General features: G+C 42.8%; 1 protein-coding gene across 2 annotated transcripts in view; it reads right to left on the minus strand.

Moving 5' to 3' along the window:
- Positions 1-3,331: 3,331 nt before the first annotated feature.
- Positions 3,332-20,457, minus strand: part of FLVCR1 (FLVCR heme transporter 1) — a 33,857-nt gene continuing 16,731 nt past the window's right edge. Inside the window, exons 4-12 of one of the 2 annotated variants that reach the window (XR_004383286.1) lie at positions 19,080-19,147; positions 18,170-18,273; positions 14,115-14,225; positions 13,257-13,362; positions 12,935-13,046; positions 11,487-11,554; positions 11,216-11,331; positions 3,462-3,528; positions 3,332-3,369 (exon numbers count right to left, since the gene is read on the minus strand). Coding sequence is in view for 1 of the 2 variants with exons in the window: in XM_032862777.1 (XP_032718668.1) it covers positions 11,254-11,331; positions 11,487-11,554; positions 12,935-13,046; positions 13,257-13,362; positions 14,115-14,225; positions 18,170-18,273; positions 19,080-19,147 (647 nt within the window). In the remaining variant the exon portion in view is untranslated. Of the gene's footprint in view, positions 3,370-3,461; positions 3,529-9,015; positions 11,332-11,486; positions 11,555-12,934; positions 13,047-13,256; positions 13,363-14,114; positions 14,226-18,169; positions 18,274-19,079; positions 19,148-20,457 lie in introns of those variants that run through there. The other variant, XM_032862777.1, reaches the window with a different exon arrangement.

Here is a 20,457-nt window from a genome sequence, read left to right on the forward strand (position 1 = left end):
GGGGTGATGGGGCAATTTCTTAAAATAAGACAACAGCGCAGTTTGCCGCCTTGGTTGACTCGTCCTTTTGTGAATCATTTCTCTGTTAGCATCAAGAACATTTTACCCGCAGTCGAACTTCTTTCACAACTGAGTCAACCCTCTCAAAGCTTCCCACTGATTTATCCACCCGGTTCTGGAACACTCTAAACCCTCCGTGGCCACTTCATGCCCACAGCTTCTTCAACCTCAGAGCCCGTCTCGAGAAGCCGCTCTTTGTCCTCAGCGGCTCAGGTTTCGCCATGAGACTGCAGCAATTCACAGGTAATAATCATGACAACGTTCGAAATATTGCAAGGATAACCAGAATGTGACACAGAGACACGAGGTGAGCCCATGCTGTTGGGAAAATGGCGCCAAGAGACCTGCTCGGGGCAGGGTTGCCTCAAGCCTTCAGCTGGTGAAAAATGCAACATCTGCAAAGCACAATAACATGTGATACGCCTGTATTTGCCTCCAAAGTGTCAGTAAACACGTGAGAGGTTGTCAATGGCTAATATTCATCACGGCCCCATGCTGTGTAGCCCACAGTGGGAGTGTGAAGACACTCACTTGTTTAACCTGTGTGGGTGTGTGGGTGTGGGTGTAGGTGTGGGTGTGGGTGTTAGGGGGTAAGTGACTCCTCCTGGTTTGGAGATCTGGCTAAAATGAAGTGGCACATGCCTGTCCCTCCTCCCCTAAACACGCCCACACATCCCCTCAGCAATCTAGTGAAAGTGCAAGGAGTCCGGAGCAGTTCACGAAATGACCAGTAGAGGGAGTGCGCGTCCCATTTTTTTTGGAGTGGAAATGGGTCTTCTGCCCGCTGCCGGGTGAAGGTCTAGCAGCCACGTTTTCAGAGCTAATAATGAAATCTGGTTGGTTAAAGATGCACAAGCCTAAAGTAGAATGATTTCAGGGACACACGGAGGTGCAAAGCCTCACATAATCCTTCTAGATAATTGAGGCTGTCTGAGCTTTATCCATTTACCCTAGACCAATTTAAAATACAAATACAGGGGCGCCTGGGTGGCTGGAGCATCTGACCGGCTCAGGTCATGATCTCAGGGTCCTGGGATGGGGCCCCATGTCTGCTCCCCGCTCAGTGGGAAGTCTGCTTGAGGATTCTGTCTCTCCCTCTGCCTCTGCCCCCCTGTCTGCTCTCTCTCTCTCTCAAATAAATAAGTAACATCTTTAAAAAATAAAATAAAAATACAATCCGTGATTACATTTTCAGGCTTTCACACCTCAGTGAAATGAAGGGAGCTGAGAGAAGGTTTTGACAGAGTAGGAGGGGAGGGTGGGCCAAGAGACAACAGGGGCATAAAACAATGAAATTGGGGCTTCCCAAGTATCATGATCCTCCTCTGTTCAAAACAGGAGAAAAGCCCTACCTGATTCTAAGGGTGAGAGGCTGCATGTTGGTTCCCCCACGAGGGAACATGGCTTCCCTACTTCTCCCTTTTCATTTGCTTGTGTTCAGTCTCTGTGCAAATGCTCAGAGGGACACTGTTTTGTATTTCCGGGTCCTACCATAAACCCTGACACAATCGCACGTGCTCGATACACATCAAATAGGTAAATGAATGCATGTCCATTAGTACAGAAACATTAAGCAATTTACCGCATATCAGCCGGATGGGGATATACTTAAAATAACTATTTTAATTAGGGGCGCCTGGGTGGTTCAGTGGGTTCGAGCCTCAGTCTTCGGCTTGGGTCTTGATCCCAGGTCCTGGGATCGAGCCCCAAACCGGGCTCTCTGCTCAGCGGGGAGCCTGCTTCCTCCTCTCTCTCTACCTGCCTCTCTGCTTACTTGCGATCTCTGTCTGTCAAATAAATAAATAAAATCTTTAAAAAAAACTATTTTAATTAATGGTTATTTGTTGTTTTGTCTTGTTTTATTTACTTTTTAAAAGATTTATTTCTTTCTTTATTTGTTAAAGATTTTATTTATTTATTTGACAGAGAGAGAGAGAGATCACAAGTAGGCAGAGAGACAGGCAGAGAGGGGGAAGCAGGCTCCCTGCTGAGCAGAGAGCCCAATGCAGGGCTTGATCTCAGGACCCTGAGATCATAACCTGAGCTGAAGGCAGAGGCTTAATCCACTGAGCCACCCAGGTGTCCCAGATTTTATTTATTTATTTTTGCAAGAGAGAGAGAGATGGAATGCACAAACAGGGGGCGGGGACGGGCATAGAGAAAAGCCAGACTGCCTGCTCAGCAGGGAGCCTGATGTGGGACTCTACCCCAGGACCCTGGGATCATTACCTGAGCTGAAGGCAGATGCTTAACTGACTGAGCCACCCAGGTACCCTGTATTTTTTTTTGTTTGCTTTTTATTTTATTTTATTTTATTTATTTATTTGACAGAGAGAGATCACAAGTAGGCAGAGAGGCAGGCAGAGAGAGAGGAGGAAGCATGATCCCTGCTGAGCAGAGATCCTGATTCGGGGCTCGATCCCAGGACCCCGGGATCATGACCTGAGCCGAAGGCAGAGGCTTTAACCCACTAAGCCACCCAGGCGTCCCAAGCCCTGTTTTGTTTTAAATAATGGTTATTGGAAAGGTACTAAGAGAGTGGATCCTAGAAGTTCTCATTACAAGAAAAACAAAATGTATAACTGTGTGAGGGGTTGGATATCAGCCAACCTTACTGGGCAATCGTTTCACAATATACACATATGTCAACTCATGGTGTACACCTTAAAACTACTACAATGTTCTATGTCAATTACATGTCAATAAAACTGGAAAAAATAAAAATAGAAATAAAACAATGGTTATCAAGGCCGTGTAGCAACATGGAAAATGCCTAGGATATTACATGAAATACACAAGGTGCTTTCTATCTGTGTGAGGTTCTGCATGCATGTGAGTGAAAAGGAAAGGAGAGAGAGCTGCCTACGGGTGGGGGACTCTTGGGCAGCTTCCTTCTTAGCTTGTTGTTTAACCTCCTTTGTTGTGGGTTGTGCAATAAACACAGAAACCACTTTTTCCTGAGAGTCTCAGTTTTCTTCTTTGGTGACTAAGCACCCTGACTTCCACCCCGTCTGTCCAGATCTCACCATGTCTTTAGAATTCAGTTTTGTTTCTCTTTGCACCATGCCCAGAGTTGTGCCCACATGTACGCGGAAGTGGCTAAGTACTTTGGATATCAATGATCATAAAGGCAGCTGCTACAAAAAATGTCAAGGTCAAACACGTGAACACACGTTCTCCCAAATCAGCTCGCTGTGTGAGCAGCGTCAGTCCCTACCTTTACTGTTTCTCACCGGGGGAGTGACAATGGATCTCTTAGTTAAGGATCTACGGTGTGCCTTCCACTTACATTTCATCCTCACCACAAACCTACAAGGTAGGAAATATTATTCTAGGTAGTAAGAGAAGAAACAGAAACTCCGTTTAAATTCTCTTCCCAAGATCACAGTCGTGTTTCTCACCTTAGACTTTAGATTCCCAGAGGACATGTTTTTACTCTACACGCCGTGACGGATGCTTTCCCGGGGCCTAGGAGCAAATAAAATAATGCACATCAGTAACGGAATCCAGCCGTACAAGCAAACTAAACTGTCCTGTGGATGACAGCACCGACGCCTGCGTGGGTTCCCAGGGAAGGAGTCTGTGTTCCTGCATCACCCCTCCAGGGCCGTCTTTTCTAATACTACTCTGATTGTGCATTGGGAGCCTCTTTCCAGGCCCAAATCCTGTCCTGGCCAGAACAATCCAGAGCTTATCAGTCTTTGTTTTCCGTCAGGATGTGTTTGGAAGGATTCAGGCTTTTTGCTGAAAAAGCAATCACCGCCACTCTTCCTTCAGCTTCGCTTTCACGCCTGATGAGGCTTTATGAAAATTTAATCCTTTGGCTAATCTCAGGGCTTAGGGACCACTTCGGTCCCTAGAGGACGTCAGGCAAGTCTCTGGGAAAGGGAAGTGCGGGAAAGGGAAGTGCTCCGGCAGCCTCCACTGATCAAGATCCGGAGGCTCCAGCTGGAAATCAAGCATCTACCGGCTTCTGACAGTTTGTTCTCTTTACAGTGACCATTTCATCATGGGCTTAAAGTAAAAAATGGAAGGGGAAGTGCAAATGAATACATCCAACAAGATTCCACGGAGGCCTAACACATCATTTGTCTAAGTGGAACACGAAGCTCGCATACCTTAATGAGTCCCCCCCCCCCCCGACCCGCCCAATCATTCTCCTCTTTTCTCAAGGCTTTAGGGTCTCCGGACCACATCTCCCCCTTCCTTCTATTCAAACCTGCTCAAGGACAACCCCAGACCCCAATTCAGATTTCAGATAAGGTATTCCGCCTTGGTGGTCAGTGGGGTTTGAAACCTTGCCTCTCTTTGGGGACCCAAAGATGTTTTACCTCCTGTGAGGCATCATAAAGGCACCCTCCAGGCATAGGATCCTGTCAAGAACCCTGCAGTCATTTCAGGGCAGGCTGTCACCTATGCAGATGACTAGCTCGCCTCGCAGAGACGGAGGGGCAGTGTGATACAGGCCGGTGTGTGAGACCAGCCAGCAGGGCCTCGGAGATGGGTCACTTACCTAGAGAGGCTGTGGAAGATCAGAATGGTTGTGATTCTAGTGAAAGTTCTTAGATTTCAAAGGCCCTGTTTATTATCGTTCGACAGTTACAGATACAACGCTATATGGTTGGCTTAATTTTTTTTAAAAGATTTTATTCATTTGACAGAGGGAGATCACAAGTGGGCAGAGAGGCAGGCAGAGGGAGAGGAGGAAGCAGGCTCCCTGCTGAGCAGAGAGCCCGAGGCAGGGCTTGATCCCAGGACCCTGAGACCATGACTTGAGCCAAAGGCAGAGGCTTAACCCACTGAGCCACCCAGGCCCCCCTATAGTTGGCTTTAAAAAAATATATATATATATATAATTTATTTATTAATTTGACAGGAAGAGAGAGAGCATAAGCAGGGGGAGGGGCAGGCAGAGGGAGAAGCAGGCTCCCAGCTGAGCAAGGAGCCCGAGGCGGGACTCAATCCCAGGATCCTGGACCAAGCCAAAGGCCGGCGTTTAACTAACTGGGCCATCCAGGTGTCCCTGTAGTCATTTTATTTCAGTTTTATGACCTTTGCCTTAATGTTTAGCTACCTACAAAGCTATGTAAAACTGGAAACTTCATCTTGAACTGCCACACTGATTATAATTAAAATAGAATGAGAAGCGGTACTGCTAACATTTTTATGGCTTCGGGAGCATCTTCATTGCCCCTCCCTGCCCTCTTCCTTTTGATTCATTAACAAACTATCAGTTTTTCCCTTTCTTTCCCCACAGGCTCCGCTGTGTCTCCGATGGATTTTCTTCCATGGGGCCCCTCTTTAGAGGCCTTGGGACTTCGAGCCTGCTCTCCTGACTGCTCTCCCTGGTTTCTCTTGCCGTCCATGTCTGCTCTGCACCAATGACAGCCAGCCTCTTTTCCACAAGAGTGGTCCTCAAAGTGTGGTCGGTGGAACCTTGGGAGTCCCCAAGACCTGTGTCGAACTCTTGCATCCTCCTAGAAAGAAGCGATGCGCCTTTTTCACTGCACTGACATTTGCTCGGACGGCTTAGAGGTAGGGATGGAAAAAACGGGGGGAAACTTCGCGCTGAATCAAGGCCCAGGCATCGAGCGCGGCTCTGGTGGCCGAAGGGTTCTTCCCCGTCATTCGGTGGCAGTGAAAAAAAAAAAAAGTCAGCGCCACCGAAGACTCGCCTTGATGCAAAAAGTCAAAGCTCTTGAACGCTGATCCTCGGGCACGTGACTTTCCACTATTGTGTGATGGACCGGCAGGTATGCACCACACACTTCTGAACACGCCCAAGGATGAAGCTTGCTAAAAGGAAAAGCTGCGGTACATTTGTTTGAGATGCAGGCTGAACGAGAAGTTGATTTTCAAAGAACGTCATTTTTCACTTGAAAGGATGGCTGACAGATACATTGGAGTTATTCAGATGGGGTTTTGGCAGGTATTTTTTCAAAAAGCAATGAAGCGAGTCCCTCGTTTCAAGAAACAATTGACAGATTTTTTTTTTTTTCCCTCTTCAATGTTAAGAATCAAGTTTCCAAACTAAAATTAGCATTCTGGAAACCCTGTATCTGCCAAAACAAGTCTTAGGAGACTTGTATGAGCTTGACGGCTTCCCAGCACTGAGAGGAATTTCTGATGAGATCAGAGGTCTTAACGAATGTGATTTATCTGGCATCATATCATGGGATAAATCAATATTTGGAAGAGCTGCATAACTCAGTGAAATAATACTTTCCAAATGCCAACGCAGAATGTTACAAAACCATGCATAGTTAAAAGATCTATTGGAAGTACAAGACGGACCATTAGATTTTAATGTTAACAAAGCAGGAAAGGTTTACTGATATGGCTTCAGAGTCCACATAGCAACTAGTCTTTAAGATACTACCAGCTCCGACTTGTGATCGTATTAAAAACTATCCACAGGGCTGCCTGGATGACTCAGTCGTTGAGCGTCTGTCTTCGGCTCAGGTCATGATCCTGGGGTTTTGGGATGGAGCCCTATGTTGGACCCCCTGCTCAGCAGGGAGCCTACTTCTCCCTCTCCTACTCCCCCTGCTTCTGTTCCCTTTCTCACCATGTCTCTCTCTGTCAAATAAATAAATAAATAGTATCTTTAAAAAAAAAAAAAGACTATCCACAATTCCCTGAAAAGGCTACTAAAATACTTCTCCTTTTCCAACTGCGCATGTGTGCAAAGCTTTTCTTCAAACATGTCAAAATAGCCTATCTCTACAGACTGAATGTAGGATCTGGTAGGAAAATCCAGTGGCCTTCTATGAAGCCAGACATGGAAGATTTCTGACCTCTTTCAACATTAAAGTGTCATGTGTAAGCCTGATGATTCACAGACCTGTACCCCTGGGCCAAATAATACATTATGTTATTTTTTTAAAAAGTGTCATTGTTCTCACTACATTTATTTTGGAAAGTAATTATTTTTCATAAAAATGTAATTAATTAAGGGACTCCTGGGTGGCTCAGTTTGTTAAGTGTCTGCCTTCGGCTCAGGTCATGATCTCAGGGTCCAGGGATTGAGCCTCGAGTTAGGCTTCCTGCTCAGGAGAAAGTCTGCTTCTCCCTCTCCCTCTGCCCCTCCGCACTGCTTACTTGTTCTTTCTCTCTTTCTCTCTCAAATAAATAAATAAAATATTTTTTTTAAATGTGATTTATTAAGATATAATGAAGTTATTTTTAAATGAATAAAATAGTTTTGTTTTAGTTTCTACTATGATTAACATTAACAGCCGTAACCCAGAAAAAGTTCTTTGGGTTCTTCAATGATTCTTTACGATTTTATTTATGGGGTGGGGGAGAGCACAAGCAGGGGGAGCAGCAGGCAGAGGGAGAGAGAGAGAAGCAGGCTTCCCACAGAGCAAGGAGCTGGATAAGGGGCTCGATCCCAGGATCCCCAAATCATAACCTGAGCTGAAGGCAGATGCTTAACCCACTGAGCCACCCAGACAACCCAGGCTCCTCAAGGTTTCCTAAGTGTAAAAGAATTCTGAGACCAAAACCTTTGGGATTCACTGCCCTAGACTAATTTCTCATCCAGCCTCCAGTCTCAATGATACTTTCCTTAATCGTGGCCAACCAGTTTATTTGCATACAGGACTGGCTTCAGGAGGATGTAGAGTTGGCAGGCACCTGCCAGGTCTGATTTGAATAATGTGGTTACCACTCCCTTCCCCCAGAAATATCTTCTGTATTGGCCGCTCTCCAGGAGCTCAAATTTACCTCAGTGATGTAAGTCACTTGAACTTCTCTCTTCAGATCTAAATACTTTTAAGTGGTAATTTGGTGCTAGTCATAAGTGCATAAAAATAGCAGCCGAAACTTTGGCATATTGGCTATGTCAAGTTTTCTGCTAAATGTTTCTTATGTATTATCTCACTGAAGCTCATCGAGAACGAGAGTTCATCAAACCTGATTTTCCAATGAAGAAATTTATAGTTTGGTTTTATGATGTTAATCAGCAAGGCCTTGAGGAAAAAATGACACCTGCTGTGGGATATCAGGTCCCATATAGGTCCCCAAAGGGAAAGTCTGCAGCATGGGTGTCAGGTCCCCAGATGGCTCACGGCAGACACCTGTCTGCCCAAGGAGGAGTCAGGCACCCAAGGAGAAGAGATTAAGCCCGTCCTACTTTGCTGTTTAGTCTGACCCTGGGGGCCTTTGTCTCCTTGTGCTCCACAGAACTCTCTCCTTGGCCCATTCTGAAATTGTACAGTCCCTTTCCACTCCCCATGGGTACGTAAGGATCAGAACTGGGGGGAAAAAAAAAGCTATACAAAATGACCATTAAAAAAATAAATTTATTTCAGGTCTGAAACCCTGAAGGACAAGCACGCCGACAAATAGTACAAAAAGCAAAAATGAGAACATGAAAGATGACTTAATACAGGCAATACTCTGAGTTTGCACACAAACATACTTTTAAAGACATTTCTCCAACATTCACAAAAGGCAAAAGCTAGTGTTTTTTTTTCTTGCCACATTTATAAATGCAACAGCTTTCGAAAGCATCCAATTTCTTTCTAAAATCACTTCATTAAAACTTACACAAGTGTTGGGTTACCCAACACTTATATTTTCCAAAGATAAGACAGAATTATATGACATTCTTGTTTGACGTGTTACAAGTGTGACTCAAAATACAGAAAAAATTATCACTCCATTTTGTGTTTTGGAACATCCTATTTCCTCCTTTTTCTAATCAACAAAGAAAGACACACACGACATATATGCATATGCTGCTTTTCAGAAACAGAGTAGTTCACCTCTTGCCTGTGATTTTTTTCAAAAGCTCGGGAATTCAGGAAGTACATGATTATTTTAAACAACTGATAGCTCAAAAATAAAAATAATTATTTAGGAGAGATTTTTAGAATGTATTTTTGGCCATAAAACCTGTGACGTACATATCTAAGGAAGTTAATGATTCAGCACAGTCAGCCTGCCCGCTGAAGAGAAAAAGCAAAACGCAGACGCTAAATTCCCCATATCCACCAAGTATCCACCACAGCTGCTGACTGGATTCTCCAGGGGAAGATTCTTCTCTCACTAGACCCAAGTTCTGTGGTTCAGTGATCTGGTCAACCCCATGACAGATGGTATTTAAGATTCAAAAAAGATCTCTGAGGCCAAAGTGGACACATTCATTCATTTTATGGATGAGGAAAATGCTGGCCAGGGAGTGACAGGGAGAGCTCGAAACAGACCCAGGTCACAGACCCAGAGCTCCTGATTCCTAGCTACGTTCTCCTGGTGACATATTCTCCGGGGTAAAAGTCTACATAATTTACTGTCGTTTGATTACAGAGAATGTTATCATTTCAGTATAAAGCAATGCACAGAGCGTGCCCAAATCAGAATTGCTAATTAGCAAATTAATTGCTAATTGCTAATTAGCAGGAGTATTCAAGGGTATACCTAACTGGCCTTTTTTTTGGTTGATGTGGACATAATGTGAGTATCATGGCTGCTTAGATGTCATTATTGTAAAGATATTTTCCTATCAGCTTAAAAGAGTCAGGACAGGAACAACATTTAAATTCTCACTGTAAACAAAACACAGTGGTAGGCACTGTAGAAACACGTTTGGTCCTATTTTCTTTACCCTGAGCATGTAACAGAGCAGACTTTTTTCCGACAGTGTGGAGACTACGTACACTCTGGTGAAGAAAATACACTCCCCCGCCCACGGAGAGAGCACGTACCCGGGCACAGTGTTCCTCGAAGGAGAACAGGCATACACACGATAGTGCAGCATGAAGACAGCATTTCCAGAGGTCTCCACCAAATGAGAACCCCTGGGCTACGTTACCATAGATTTATCTCTGCAACCTTCAAGCCAAAGTATTAGGCACGATGCGAGAAATCATGAAAAAGCCAACAACACATACGATGGCATTTCCTGCTAGAAAGTTATACACAGGCATACCTCGTTTTTTGTGCTTTCATTTCCTGCCCTTCATAGATACTGTGGTTTTTTGTTGTTGTTGTTTGTTTTTAAACAAATTGGAGGTTTGTGGCAACCCTGCATCGAGCAAGTTCATTGGTGCCATTTTTCCAACAGCATTTGCTTGTTCGTGTGTCTGGGTCACATTTTGGAAATTCTTGCAATATTTCAAAGTTTATCATTATTACTCTATTTAGTATGGTAATCTGGGATCGGCGGTTATGATTTGCGGAGAGCTCAGATGAGGGTTAGCATTTTTTGGCAAGAGGTCTTTTTTCATTTAAGGTCTCTACATTGTTCTTTCAGTCCTCTGCACACTTAATGGACTATAGAATAGTATAAACATGACTTCTATAAGGACTGGGAAACCAAAGGATTGATCTCAATCACTTATGGTGATATTTGCTTTATTCTGAATGGTCTGGAGCTGACCCTGCAGTATCCCCGAGGTATGCCTGTGTTGAAAAAAAGAGAGTGAACAAGGTAGTGGGTACAAAATTACTCTTATTTCAAGTAGGAGTGAAAAGAACAGTATTAGCATTTAGACCATGACAGGAAGGCAGTGCAGAGAACTCAAGATAATGAGCCTGTGTCTGGGCTCCTTAGCTTAATTAGAACACGAATCTAAGACCAAGGTCGTGGGTTCAGCGTGAACACAGAACAGTTTTGATGGCCACTGACAGTACATGTTACAAAGCATTGTTTAACAAGAACAGAGGAAACTGGAAAAATCCTAGAGGTTTCTGTGGAAGTCTCGTCCCAGTGCTGTCCTGTGAGGGCTCAGAGGTGCCATGTTGGTAGGCCCACTGACGTGGACTGGACAGTTGGTCAGAATAATGGAAAGGGAGCCAGTGAGTAATATAATGTACACAGGGTTCTGCATGGCATGTACTTCTATGTGACTTAAAAGAACCAGACCTCCACATTAACATTTTAGAAAGCCTCTGACCTTCCATTTTCCGTAAAAAAGAAAACACCTTCAGAAAATACACATCAAGAAGCTTACTTTCTGATCAGCGACAGGAGATTAACAGTGGGATGCTCGGTACATCAACAGTAGTGTTCACAGGCGGCGAGCCCAAGTATTTTAAGTAAAATCTTGCTTTACGTTAACAATGAAGCAAGACAGTAATTGTAGTCCAGGGTCACATAATAATTTTCAAGTAAGTATCCACCTCCTGTCACATATAAATCGAGACTTACTGCTCAACTATCACATGATGTTAACTTTTTCCTTTGCCTCAAATTGCCGATTCTGACTGCTTGGACATCATCATGGTTTTGGATTCTTGATCTGTGGGACTATCTTCAACTGGTACCTGCAGAAAGAATCAGAAGATAAAAACACCTTACAGCCTCTGGCATGTGCCATAATGACAGATCAACAGCTGGCTCGGGGATACAAAACAGCGGACTAGACACATTGACGTCACACATTTCCAGGAACAGCGTCATAAAAATATTCATTACTTACAGCTTTAATATCACCGTTCGTAATTCCTATGTTTATGTTGTGTCTTTTGAGATCAGACTTGATTAATGCTGAAACAGAGAAACATCAGTGGAGTCACCAAAGGGTATATATGAATGCATCTCTCTCGAAGCAGTACAAAGTCTTTTTTGATGTTGTCCCATTCAGCACACGTTTGTACCACCACATTCAAGAGCATCCTCGTAGCATGAGAAAAATGCTAGTGCTTCTCTATGCCACTAACTTAATTAGCAATTCATTCATTAGTGAACAAATACAGGGTGGTAGGAACCAAAGATACAAAGATGAAAAGCACAGTCCTTTCCCTACAGCATCCTCCAACCTAAGGAAATATGGGCAGCAAACGACTATAACACAGTAGGGTCACTGCAACCACGCGGGTTACATAGAAGGTACAGTGGGAACAAAAGAGAAAAAAAATGTCTCTGTCTGTCCGGAGAAAATCACGGAAGGCTTGCCAGAGGAGACACATTTGAACTGAAACTTGAAAAATGAGTAGGAACTTGTCAAGCAGATAAGGAGAGGAAGGCACTCTGGGCAGGCAGGAAACAGTACATGCCAAGAATGCAAGACGGGAGGAGAACGGCCAAGAATCTGGCCCCGGAGGTAGTTTGGGATCACTGGAGCGTCAAGTACTAGGGGAGGAGGCAGGATGTGTGGCTTGGTGTTCAGCACCGTGTACACTGTATGGAAGAGTTTACAGTGCCATCTGAATAGGGCAAAGGAACGCAGAAAGAAATCAGCCAAGTGAGCCGACAGGAGAAACAAGTGTAGAAACGCTGCTGGACGTTGAACTTTGCTTCTAAATCCACCTTTATGCTAGTGCACCCAGACAAAATACAGATAAAAGCCCTCTTCTGTGCCCCTTCTCTAGCGGTTGGGCAGGCTGGGCTCTACTCTTGTTCTTGACCATGTCTACTCTGATTATCCCTAACCAGGGTAAGAACCGGCTAACCATTCCACGTGCTGTTTCCACCACCACACACTATGGTAACTGCTGACGTGAAGGCACGTTCTAGGTGCCAGACACGATGCTGGGAGCTTTTCCTGAACCACCACAGTCAATCTGCGTAGCGACCCTCTAGGGCAGGCTTTTTAATACCCTGCTGTATGAGTGAGAAAAGGAGGATCTGAGAGGTGAAGTAACTTGTTTAAAGTCACATAGCCAGAAAGAAGCTGGTCTGCCCACTCCAGAATCTTCACCGATTCTTAATACAATAGTTTGTTTTTTTATGCATAGTAATCGTATTAAAGTTAAAATCTGAAAAACGAATTAGTAGATTCATATTCTTAGAAAAGACAATATCCTGTTTTATATCTCTGTTTTTCCCCTTGAGTTCTGCCAAGCCATTGAGAACAAAAAGACATAAAAACTAAATATAAAGACAATATGACATAAGTACGTTTGCTGGGAAAATGCCCTAATTTACCTGTTAAAAGGATGCCTAGAAACATCCAAATACAAAGGAAAATGTTCCCTGCCTTAGGACCATAGTCTGATGTGAGCTTTCCTTGAGCCAATGTGAACAAAATTCCAAATATCTAAAATAAGAGAAATAATGGTTAAATTTGCTTCTTTGAAACCAGTGCAATGTTTTTCCCCAGAACTTTTCCTATTTTATTCATATGACTTAGCTTCTAGAAACACTAAAAGGCAGAATTTTTCAAACAGAAACAATTTTTAAACTTGTTATCCACTAGAATAAGTCAGCAAACTAATTATCTGAAACTTAAAAGAAATCAGAGGTTTACCTGGGCCGAAGCATTAAGAAGACCAGAGGAAGTACCTTCAGATTCAGGGTAAGTGATTTCAACAGCAAATTCAAAACCCAATGGGAGGTAACCGGTCATGAAGAAACTAGGAAAATAAATCCAGAATTATAGAAACAATTACCTGAAGGATAGTACCACATTGAGGCAATCATTCCAGTTCTCAGGCCTATTCTAGTGATCAGATAACCGAATATTTTGAACTTAACATATGAAAGTAAGACCCTATTATTATTCACCAATCAGCCCAACAACAGAAGAACTGAGAAATAAAGCAATTCCTAAGTTTTTCTTTTTGTGAGAAAGATTTACTTCTAATTTATGAAGTCAATTGTCTTTCTAACTAAATAAAGACACCTGGACTGAGAAAGACTTTTCCATTTTTCACTTCTCATATATACCAAAAAATTTTTAAACTACTTTTTCTTTATTTTTAAATAATTATGCATTTACGTGCACAGGATAGATTCTTTTTTTTTTTTTTTAAGATTTATTTATTTATTTATTTGACAGAGAGAGAGAGAGAGAGAGAGAGAGATGACAAGAGAGGCAGAGAGGCAGACTGAGGGTGAAGGGAAGCAGGCTCTCTGCTGAGCAGAGAGCCTGATGCTGGGCTTGATCCCAGGACCCTGAGATCATGACCTGAGCCGAAGGCAAAGGCTTAACCCACTGAACCACCCAGGCACCGGGATAGATTCTTTAAAGTTTAAAATATTACAAGACATTTGAATGAACTACAAATTTACAACCACAGCAGTAATACTTCAGAATTGTAACAGCATGCTATCATTCCTCTTACATACACACACACACGCGCGCACACACACACATGATGCTTACCCGAGTATCCCTCCAGTAACAAACACGACGATAATGTATCCAAGGTCCAATGTGAAAGTAAATACAACCATTCCCAAAAAAGACAAAATGTAAACTATCAGAGTAGTCTGTCTAAAACAAAAACAAAATTGTTAGTATTTTGCCTGATTTTCCTAGGTATATAAAAATCATGTCGCTAACCATTGCTCTGTCCATACAGTAATAATCAATTCTTTGGTTTTCAAGATTCAGGTTCCCTTGTATGGAAGATGTTTCTACCAAAGCATGGACTTTAAAGCTTACATTTAAGATTCAGCAGCAGCAACCGACAAAACTCACACCGTATCCAATGTTCAGACAGGAAGAAATATTCATGTGGATCCAATCACCTTTGTACCACCAAGTGGGAGAGTTTCCTGTCTGTAGCTCGACTGAGTTCACAATCCACCTCTTCCAAATGCCCTTTCCTAACCACTGCGGCTTACAATGTTGTCTCTACTTCCAAATTCCCTTCTCAACTTAGAATCTATATAATTGTCACATGACAGACATCTATTGGGCGTAGGACATCTATTTTAGCCTGTTCTATTCTTTTTTTTTTTTTTATATGTATTTATTTGACAGAGATCACAAGTAGGCAGAGAGGCAGGCGGGGAGAAGGGGGAAGCAGGCTCCTTGCTGAGCAGAGAGCCCGATGCGGGGCTCGATCCCAGGACCCTGAGATCATGACCTGAGCTGAAGGCAGAGGATTAACCCACTGAGCCACCCAGGTGCCCCTAGTCTGTTCTATTCTTATTTTTCATGTATGAACGCTTTATTTTCCCCATTTAGACCACAAATATCTCAAGGACAGGGGTGCTATATCACTTGTCAAAATCCCTCGCTGAACTATGGCCACAACACAAGTTTGGTGAATGAATGGCAATTACTCTGAGGACAAAATCAGGACAACAAAGAAGACATTTCTATGCCTACCATGTTTTCTCATTGTAAAGTGGACCAAAGGCTAGTAATAACTTTAATCTTTTACATATGTTCTCTTTATCTACAGACTGAACTGGTTTCACTGTAAGCAACCATTTTACAATAGAAACCACAGCAAGTGCTGTCTTAAATTATGGGAGAGTTATCTTGGATAATTTCACAATAAGGGATCTTGGGAAGGGCTTACATAATGGTATCAAACATATGTTGGGCCTTGAAAGGTACATAGGATACACAGGTGATAATTCCATATTTCATTCCTTTTATCGCATTCCATTTATTTGTCCATAGCTCCACTCATTCATTTCTCCCAAGCAGATGGGAAGATTCTGCTTGTTAAAAAATGTAGCTATTCTTGGTTTAGGGGCCCAAGATGGCAGCCTAGGAAGACCCTGAATGTATGTCCTCCCACAGACACAGAATCTACCTAGAAAACAATTCCTCCTGAAGAACTGAGGACTGAACAGCTTCTGCATAATAAAGGGTAGAGGGACCACACAGAGAGCAGCAGGAGAGACAGACAGGGTGCCAGTGGGAACCCCACTGCAGACCCAATGACCTGCGGTAGGGATGGATATCACTGGGCTGTCCCTGTGCGGATTCACCCGCCCCGGGGCACAACCAAAACCAAAACAACAGTGGCTTAAGGGGCAACTAGACTATGAGTGGAGGAAATCATTTAGTAACCCTAAAATGTCTGCCAAACAGTGGGGAAACTGCTGGAACTCACTGTGGAGTTGGGGATGCTGGTGATAGCCGCTGTTTACAGTGGCCCCTCGAAGGCACAGATGGGAACAGAGTCCACTACTTCACACTAGCTCCATCTGTCCCGCAAGGGCAGCCCTCCCAGACTGCATCTGCTCCAGCTCAAGTCATCCTACCTGGGCAGCCCCCGTACAGAGCACCCCTGCCAGCACTCGCTCTAGCTCTAGCCACCCCGCCAGGGCAGCCCAGAGCAGCCAGGGCACAGACTGCCTACGAGTGCCTCAGGCCCCCCCCACCCGCCCCCAGGCTCACACCTGCCCCAGGTCCAGCTACTCTGCCCCTGTGGACCTGGCTTGAAGCCCCTGGGACCATTGGGCCCAAATGTGCTCCAGCTCTAGCCCTCCCACTAGGGTGACCTCCGGCATGGAGCACCCCAGGACCTCTGGCCTGGACCAAATCCAGCTCTAACTGATCAGCCAAAACAGCTAGGCACACAGCGTCCATGGGGATAGGTTCCTACATAAGGCCACCTCTTCAAGACCAGAAGAGGGGGCGCCTGGGTGGCTCAGTGGGTTAAAGCCTCTGCCTTCAGCTCAGATCATGATCTCAGGGTCCTGGGATCAAGCCCCACATTGGGCTCTGTGCTCCGCAGGGAGTCTGCTTTCCCCTCTCTCTCTGCCTGCCTCTCTGCCTACTCTGTCAAATAAATTAGTAAAATCTTAAACAAAAAAAAAAAAGACCAGAAGAGATACAAACCTCCATTTATAAAATAAATAAGTCATGGGGATGAAAAGTACAGCACGGGGAATATAGTCAATAATATTGCAACCACTTTGTCTGGCGACAGATGGCAGCCACACTTACTGGGGGGAGCACTGAGTAAGGAAAATAATCACTCCCCTTTGTTGATTCCTGCGGCATCATTTACAGTACCCGAACTACGGAGGCAGCCCAGGTGCCCACCGATAATGAATGGATAAAGATGTGGCATGTATATACGATGGAATATGATTCACCCATAAAAATGAATGATCTTGCCATTTCCAACAACAGGGACGATCTAGAGAACAGATCTAGCCATATGAAATAAGTCAGTCAGGGAAAGACAAATCCCATAGGATTTTAATCGTATGTGGAATTTGAGAAACAAAACAAACAATCAAAGGAAAACAAAAGAGAGAGAAAACCAAGAAACAGACTCTTCACTACAGTCAACAAAGTGATGGTCACCAGCGGGAGACGGTGAGAGGACAGGTGGAACAGGGGAAGGGGATTGAGAGCACACTTCTCTCTCGAGCCCTGAGAAGCTGTAGAATTGTTGAATCACTATATTGTACACTTGAAACTAACACTGTATGGTAACTATACTGGAATGGAAAACTTAACTAAAAAACGAAAATAGTTGTTGAATCACCATGCTGCACACCTGCAATTAATACAATATTGTATGTCATCTGTACTTCAAATTAAAAAAAAAAAAACAAAAAACACTAAAACCAAAGAAAAAACCATTACCAACCCCCAGAAGGCCCCTCCAATCACTGCTTCCCTGTCTCCGAGAGTAGCCACTATCTTGGCTTCTAACAATGCAAATGAGCTTTATATGAATGGAGTCACACATCATAAAAATATATATATACCTATTCTTTTAAGGCCCAGTGCAAAAGATGCTGCCCCTGAAATCCCTTTTCAGTCTCCTAGTTGTTATTCCTAAGTTCTTCTTTTGTATTAGCATTTTGATTATATAAATGTATAATTGATACTGTATTTTCATATTATGTATTATAGTATAGTTAAGTGGTGCTATAGTATGGGGCACTTTAGGCAAAGACTTTTAAAGACTTTTTCCCAAGATTGTATTTATGTATGTATGTATGTATATTATTTTTTTGTTTTTAAGTAAACTCTATACCCAACATGGGGCTTGAACTCATGACGCTGAGATCAAGAGTTTCATGCTCCATCAACAGAACCAGCCAAGCACTCCTAGGCAAAATGCCTAGGAGTTTACCAAAATGCCTTATGCTCAATAACAATTTTTTGGTAGGAAAGACGACTTTTTGTTTACTTGTTTTTAAGCTTACAACATGAGAAAAGAACAGGATAAAATTTGTCAGAAGTCAAATATTTCTCAGAAAGGGCTTTTACAGAATAGGGGAGGGGAAGAAGCTGCATAAGGTATCCGAATTCTCAAAGTTAAAGTACGACCAATAAAATAAGACAAATATAGACTTCATTCAGAAGTGAAGGGAATCTAAGAATGTCTAGAATCCAAGTCCTTTAGTAATAATAGCACTTTTAAAATTTCTTAAAATAAGAAGCAAAGTTTCCATTAAGCCCCAAATACCCTAGGTTTGTACGCCATACATTTATCTACTATCACTTACTTGTATGTTTTGGTATGATCTAGCCACAAGCCACAAAGAATAGAGCCCACCATTCCGGCCACTACCAATGTTAGCCCAATCCTTCCAGCATTGATTTCTTCTCCCTTTAAAAAATGTTTCATAAGAAGTTAATAAGATACTTCTAATTCAAATAGATCTTTCACACTCTCATACCTTTCACAGTCAATGGAAATAATCAGATAAAATTAAGCATACAATATAGTAGGAAATTTAGTACATCTGTTAGGGTGAGGGGGGTGGGGGGCTGGTAAAGCACATATCAAGTACATTCGGTTTTCAAACCAGAAAAAAAAGAATACCTAAAATGTGGGAGAAATACAAGAAATTTTTCTTGAACCTCCACGGTTAAAAAGTGCAATGATTTTTGTTAGAATTCTCATGTAATTCACAGAAGTCTGAGAAGCAGATTAATCTGATAGTTTTTTTATATTACAACTGCTTTCTCTTTTCAAAAGCAAAGATAGGTCACAGCTTAATATTTACTTCTTTATATTTGGGTTGGTTTCCCTTAAAATTGTTTGTTTTTTCCCATATAACCAATCACATTTCTTTTAAAAAGTACTGAAAAAGATTTGGGTATTGTCACAGCAATCATACCTTCCACATTCCATCTTGTGTGTTTTATAAATTGGATTAAACGTATTCTCAATTAAAACAAATGAGAATCTTTTAAAGCAACAAGGTCATAAGTCTTTTTTTAAGATTGCATTTTTAAGTAATCCCACGTGGAGCTTGAACCTACAATCCTGAGATCAAGAGTCGCACGTTCCACCAACTGAGCGAGCCACATCCCAATAAATCTTTAATCTTATGATCATGCTAACAGGAATGACACTGTTTGAGAAACACTCTTGGCCAGGGGCATGACACAGTATAGACAGAAACTCACCTTATAATATGTCAGTATCATTTGATTTAATAATGTTGAGACTGAGTAAAATGCTCCAGTTATGATACCTACAATAATAAATGGGAAATTATAAATGTACCATTTACTAGATGATATGAGTACTCCGGGAAAATGGTGAATATAGAACACATTTCTCACGCAGCTGCCAGAGAAAATGAAGAATTCTTGCCATTCCCTTTCAGACGATGGAATGATCAATTTAACATCTGAACTTACTAGAGATTACAATGGTAAAATTCTGTCATTACACCATTTATCATTATTTAGACTCAGATATGTCAACCATAACTCCTGTCTGTGTGCAGAACACTGTACACAGCCATGAAGCCCTGAACGGATTGCTCACTGAGCTCCTACAACGTACGCAAGCTCATGAATGTTCAATCATGAGACCGGAACCCTGCCTCAGAGACCTCACCCCTGCATTCACGACTTCAAGGCAACTGGTAAGAAAATATTAATTAGAGAATATTTAAAAAGGAAAAATAAAAAAGTTATCAGAAAGCATGTGACTGGGTTTGAATCCTGCTGATTCCTGGCACATTTGTAGGACTTTAGGTAAGCCTTTTAATCTGGTGAGACTTAAGTTTATTCTTTCTTTCTTTATTATTAAATATTTCAAGCATAGAAAACAATGTACCTCTTTCTCAGAGGTAACACTGATCCTCATGTTAGTGCTTTTCATTTTATTTTACTTTTTTTTTTTAAAGATTATTTATTGATTTGCAGGGCACCTGGGTGGCTCAGTGGGTTAAGCATCTGTCTTCAGCTCAGGTCATGATCCCAGGGTCCTGGGATTGAGCCAGATCGGGCTCCCTGCTCAACAGGGAGTCTGCTTCTCCCTTTCCCACTGCCTCTGCAGTGTTCCCTCTCTGTCAAATAAATAAAATCTTCTTTTTTAAAAGATTTTATTTATTTATTTGACAGAGAGAGAGAGATCACAAGTCGGCAGAGAGGCAGGCAGAAAGAAGGGGAAGCAGGCTCCCTGCTGAGCAGAGAGCCCGATGCGGGGCTCAATCCCAGGACCCTGAGATCATGACCTGAGCAGAAGGCAGAGGCTTAACCCACTGAGCCACCCAGGCGCCCCAAATAAATAAAATCTCAAAAAAAAAAAAAAGATTTATTTCTTGATTTTAGAGACAGCACACGAGTGGGTAGGAGCTGGGGGGAGGACACAGACTCCCCAATGAATGGGGAGCCTAACCCAGGGCTCGATCTTAGGACCCTGAGATCATGACCTGAGCCAAAACAGTCAGACGCATGACTGAGCCACCCAGGTCCCCCAGTGCTTATCATTTTAGATATTACAATATATGTGTAACTCTAAATAACAATTAGAATGATTTTGCATGTGATT

The sequence above is a fragment of the Lontra canadensis genome, unplaced genomic scaffold, assembly GCF_010015895.1.
Source record: "Lontra canadensis isolate GAN:19392208 unplaced genomic scaffold, GSC_riverotter_1.0 scaffold24, whole genome shotgun sequence".
NCBI lineage: Eukaryota > Metazoa > Chordata > Mammalia > Carnivora > Mustelidae > Lontra > Lontra canadensis.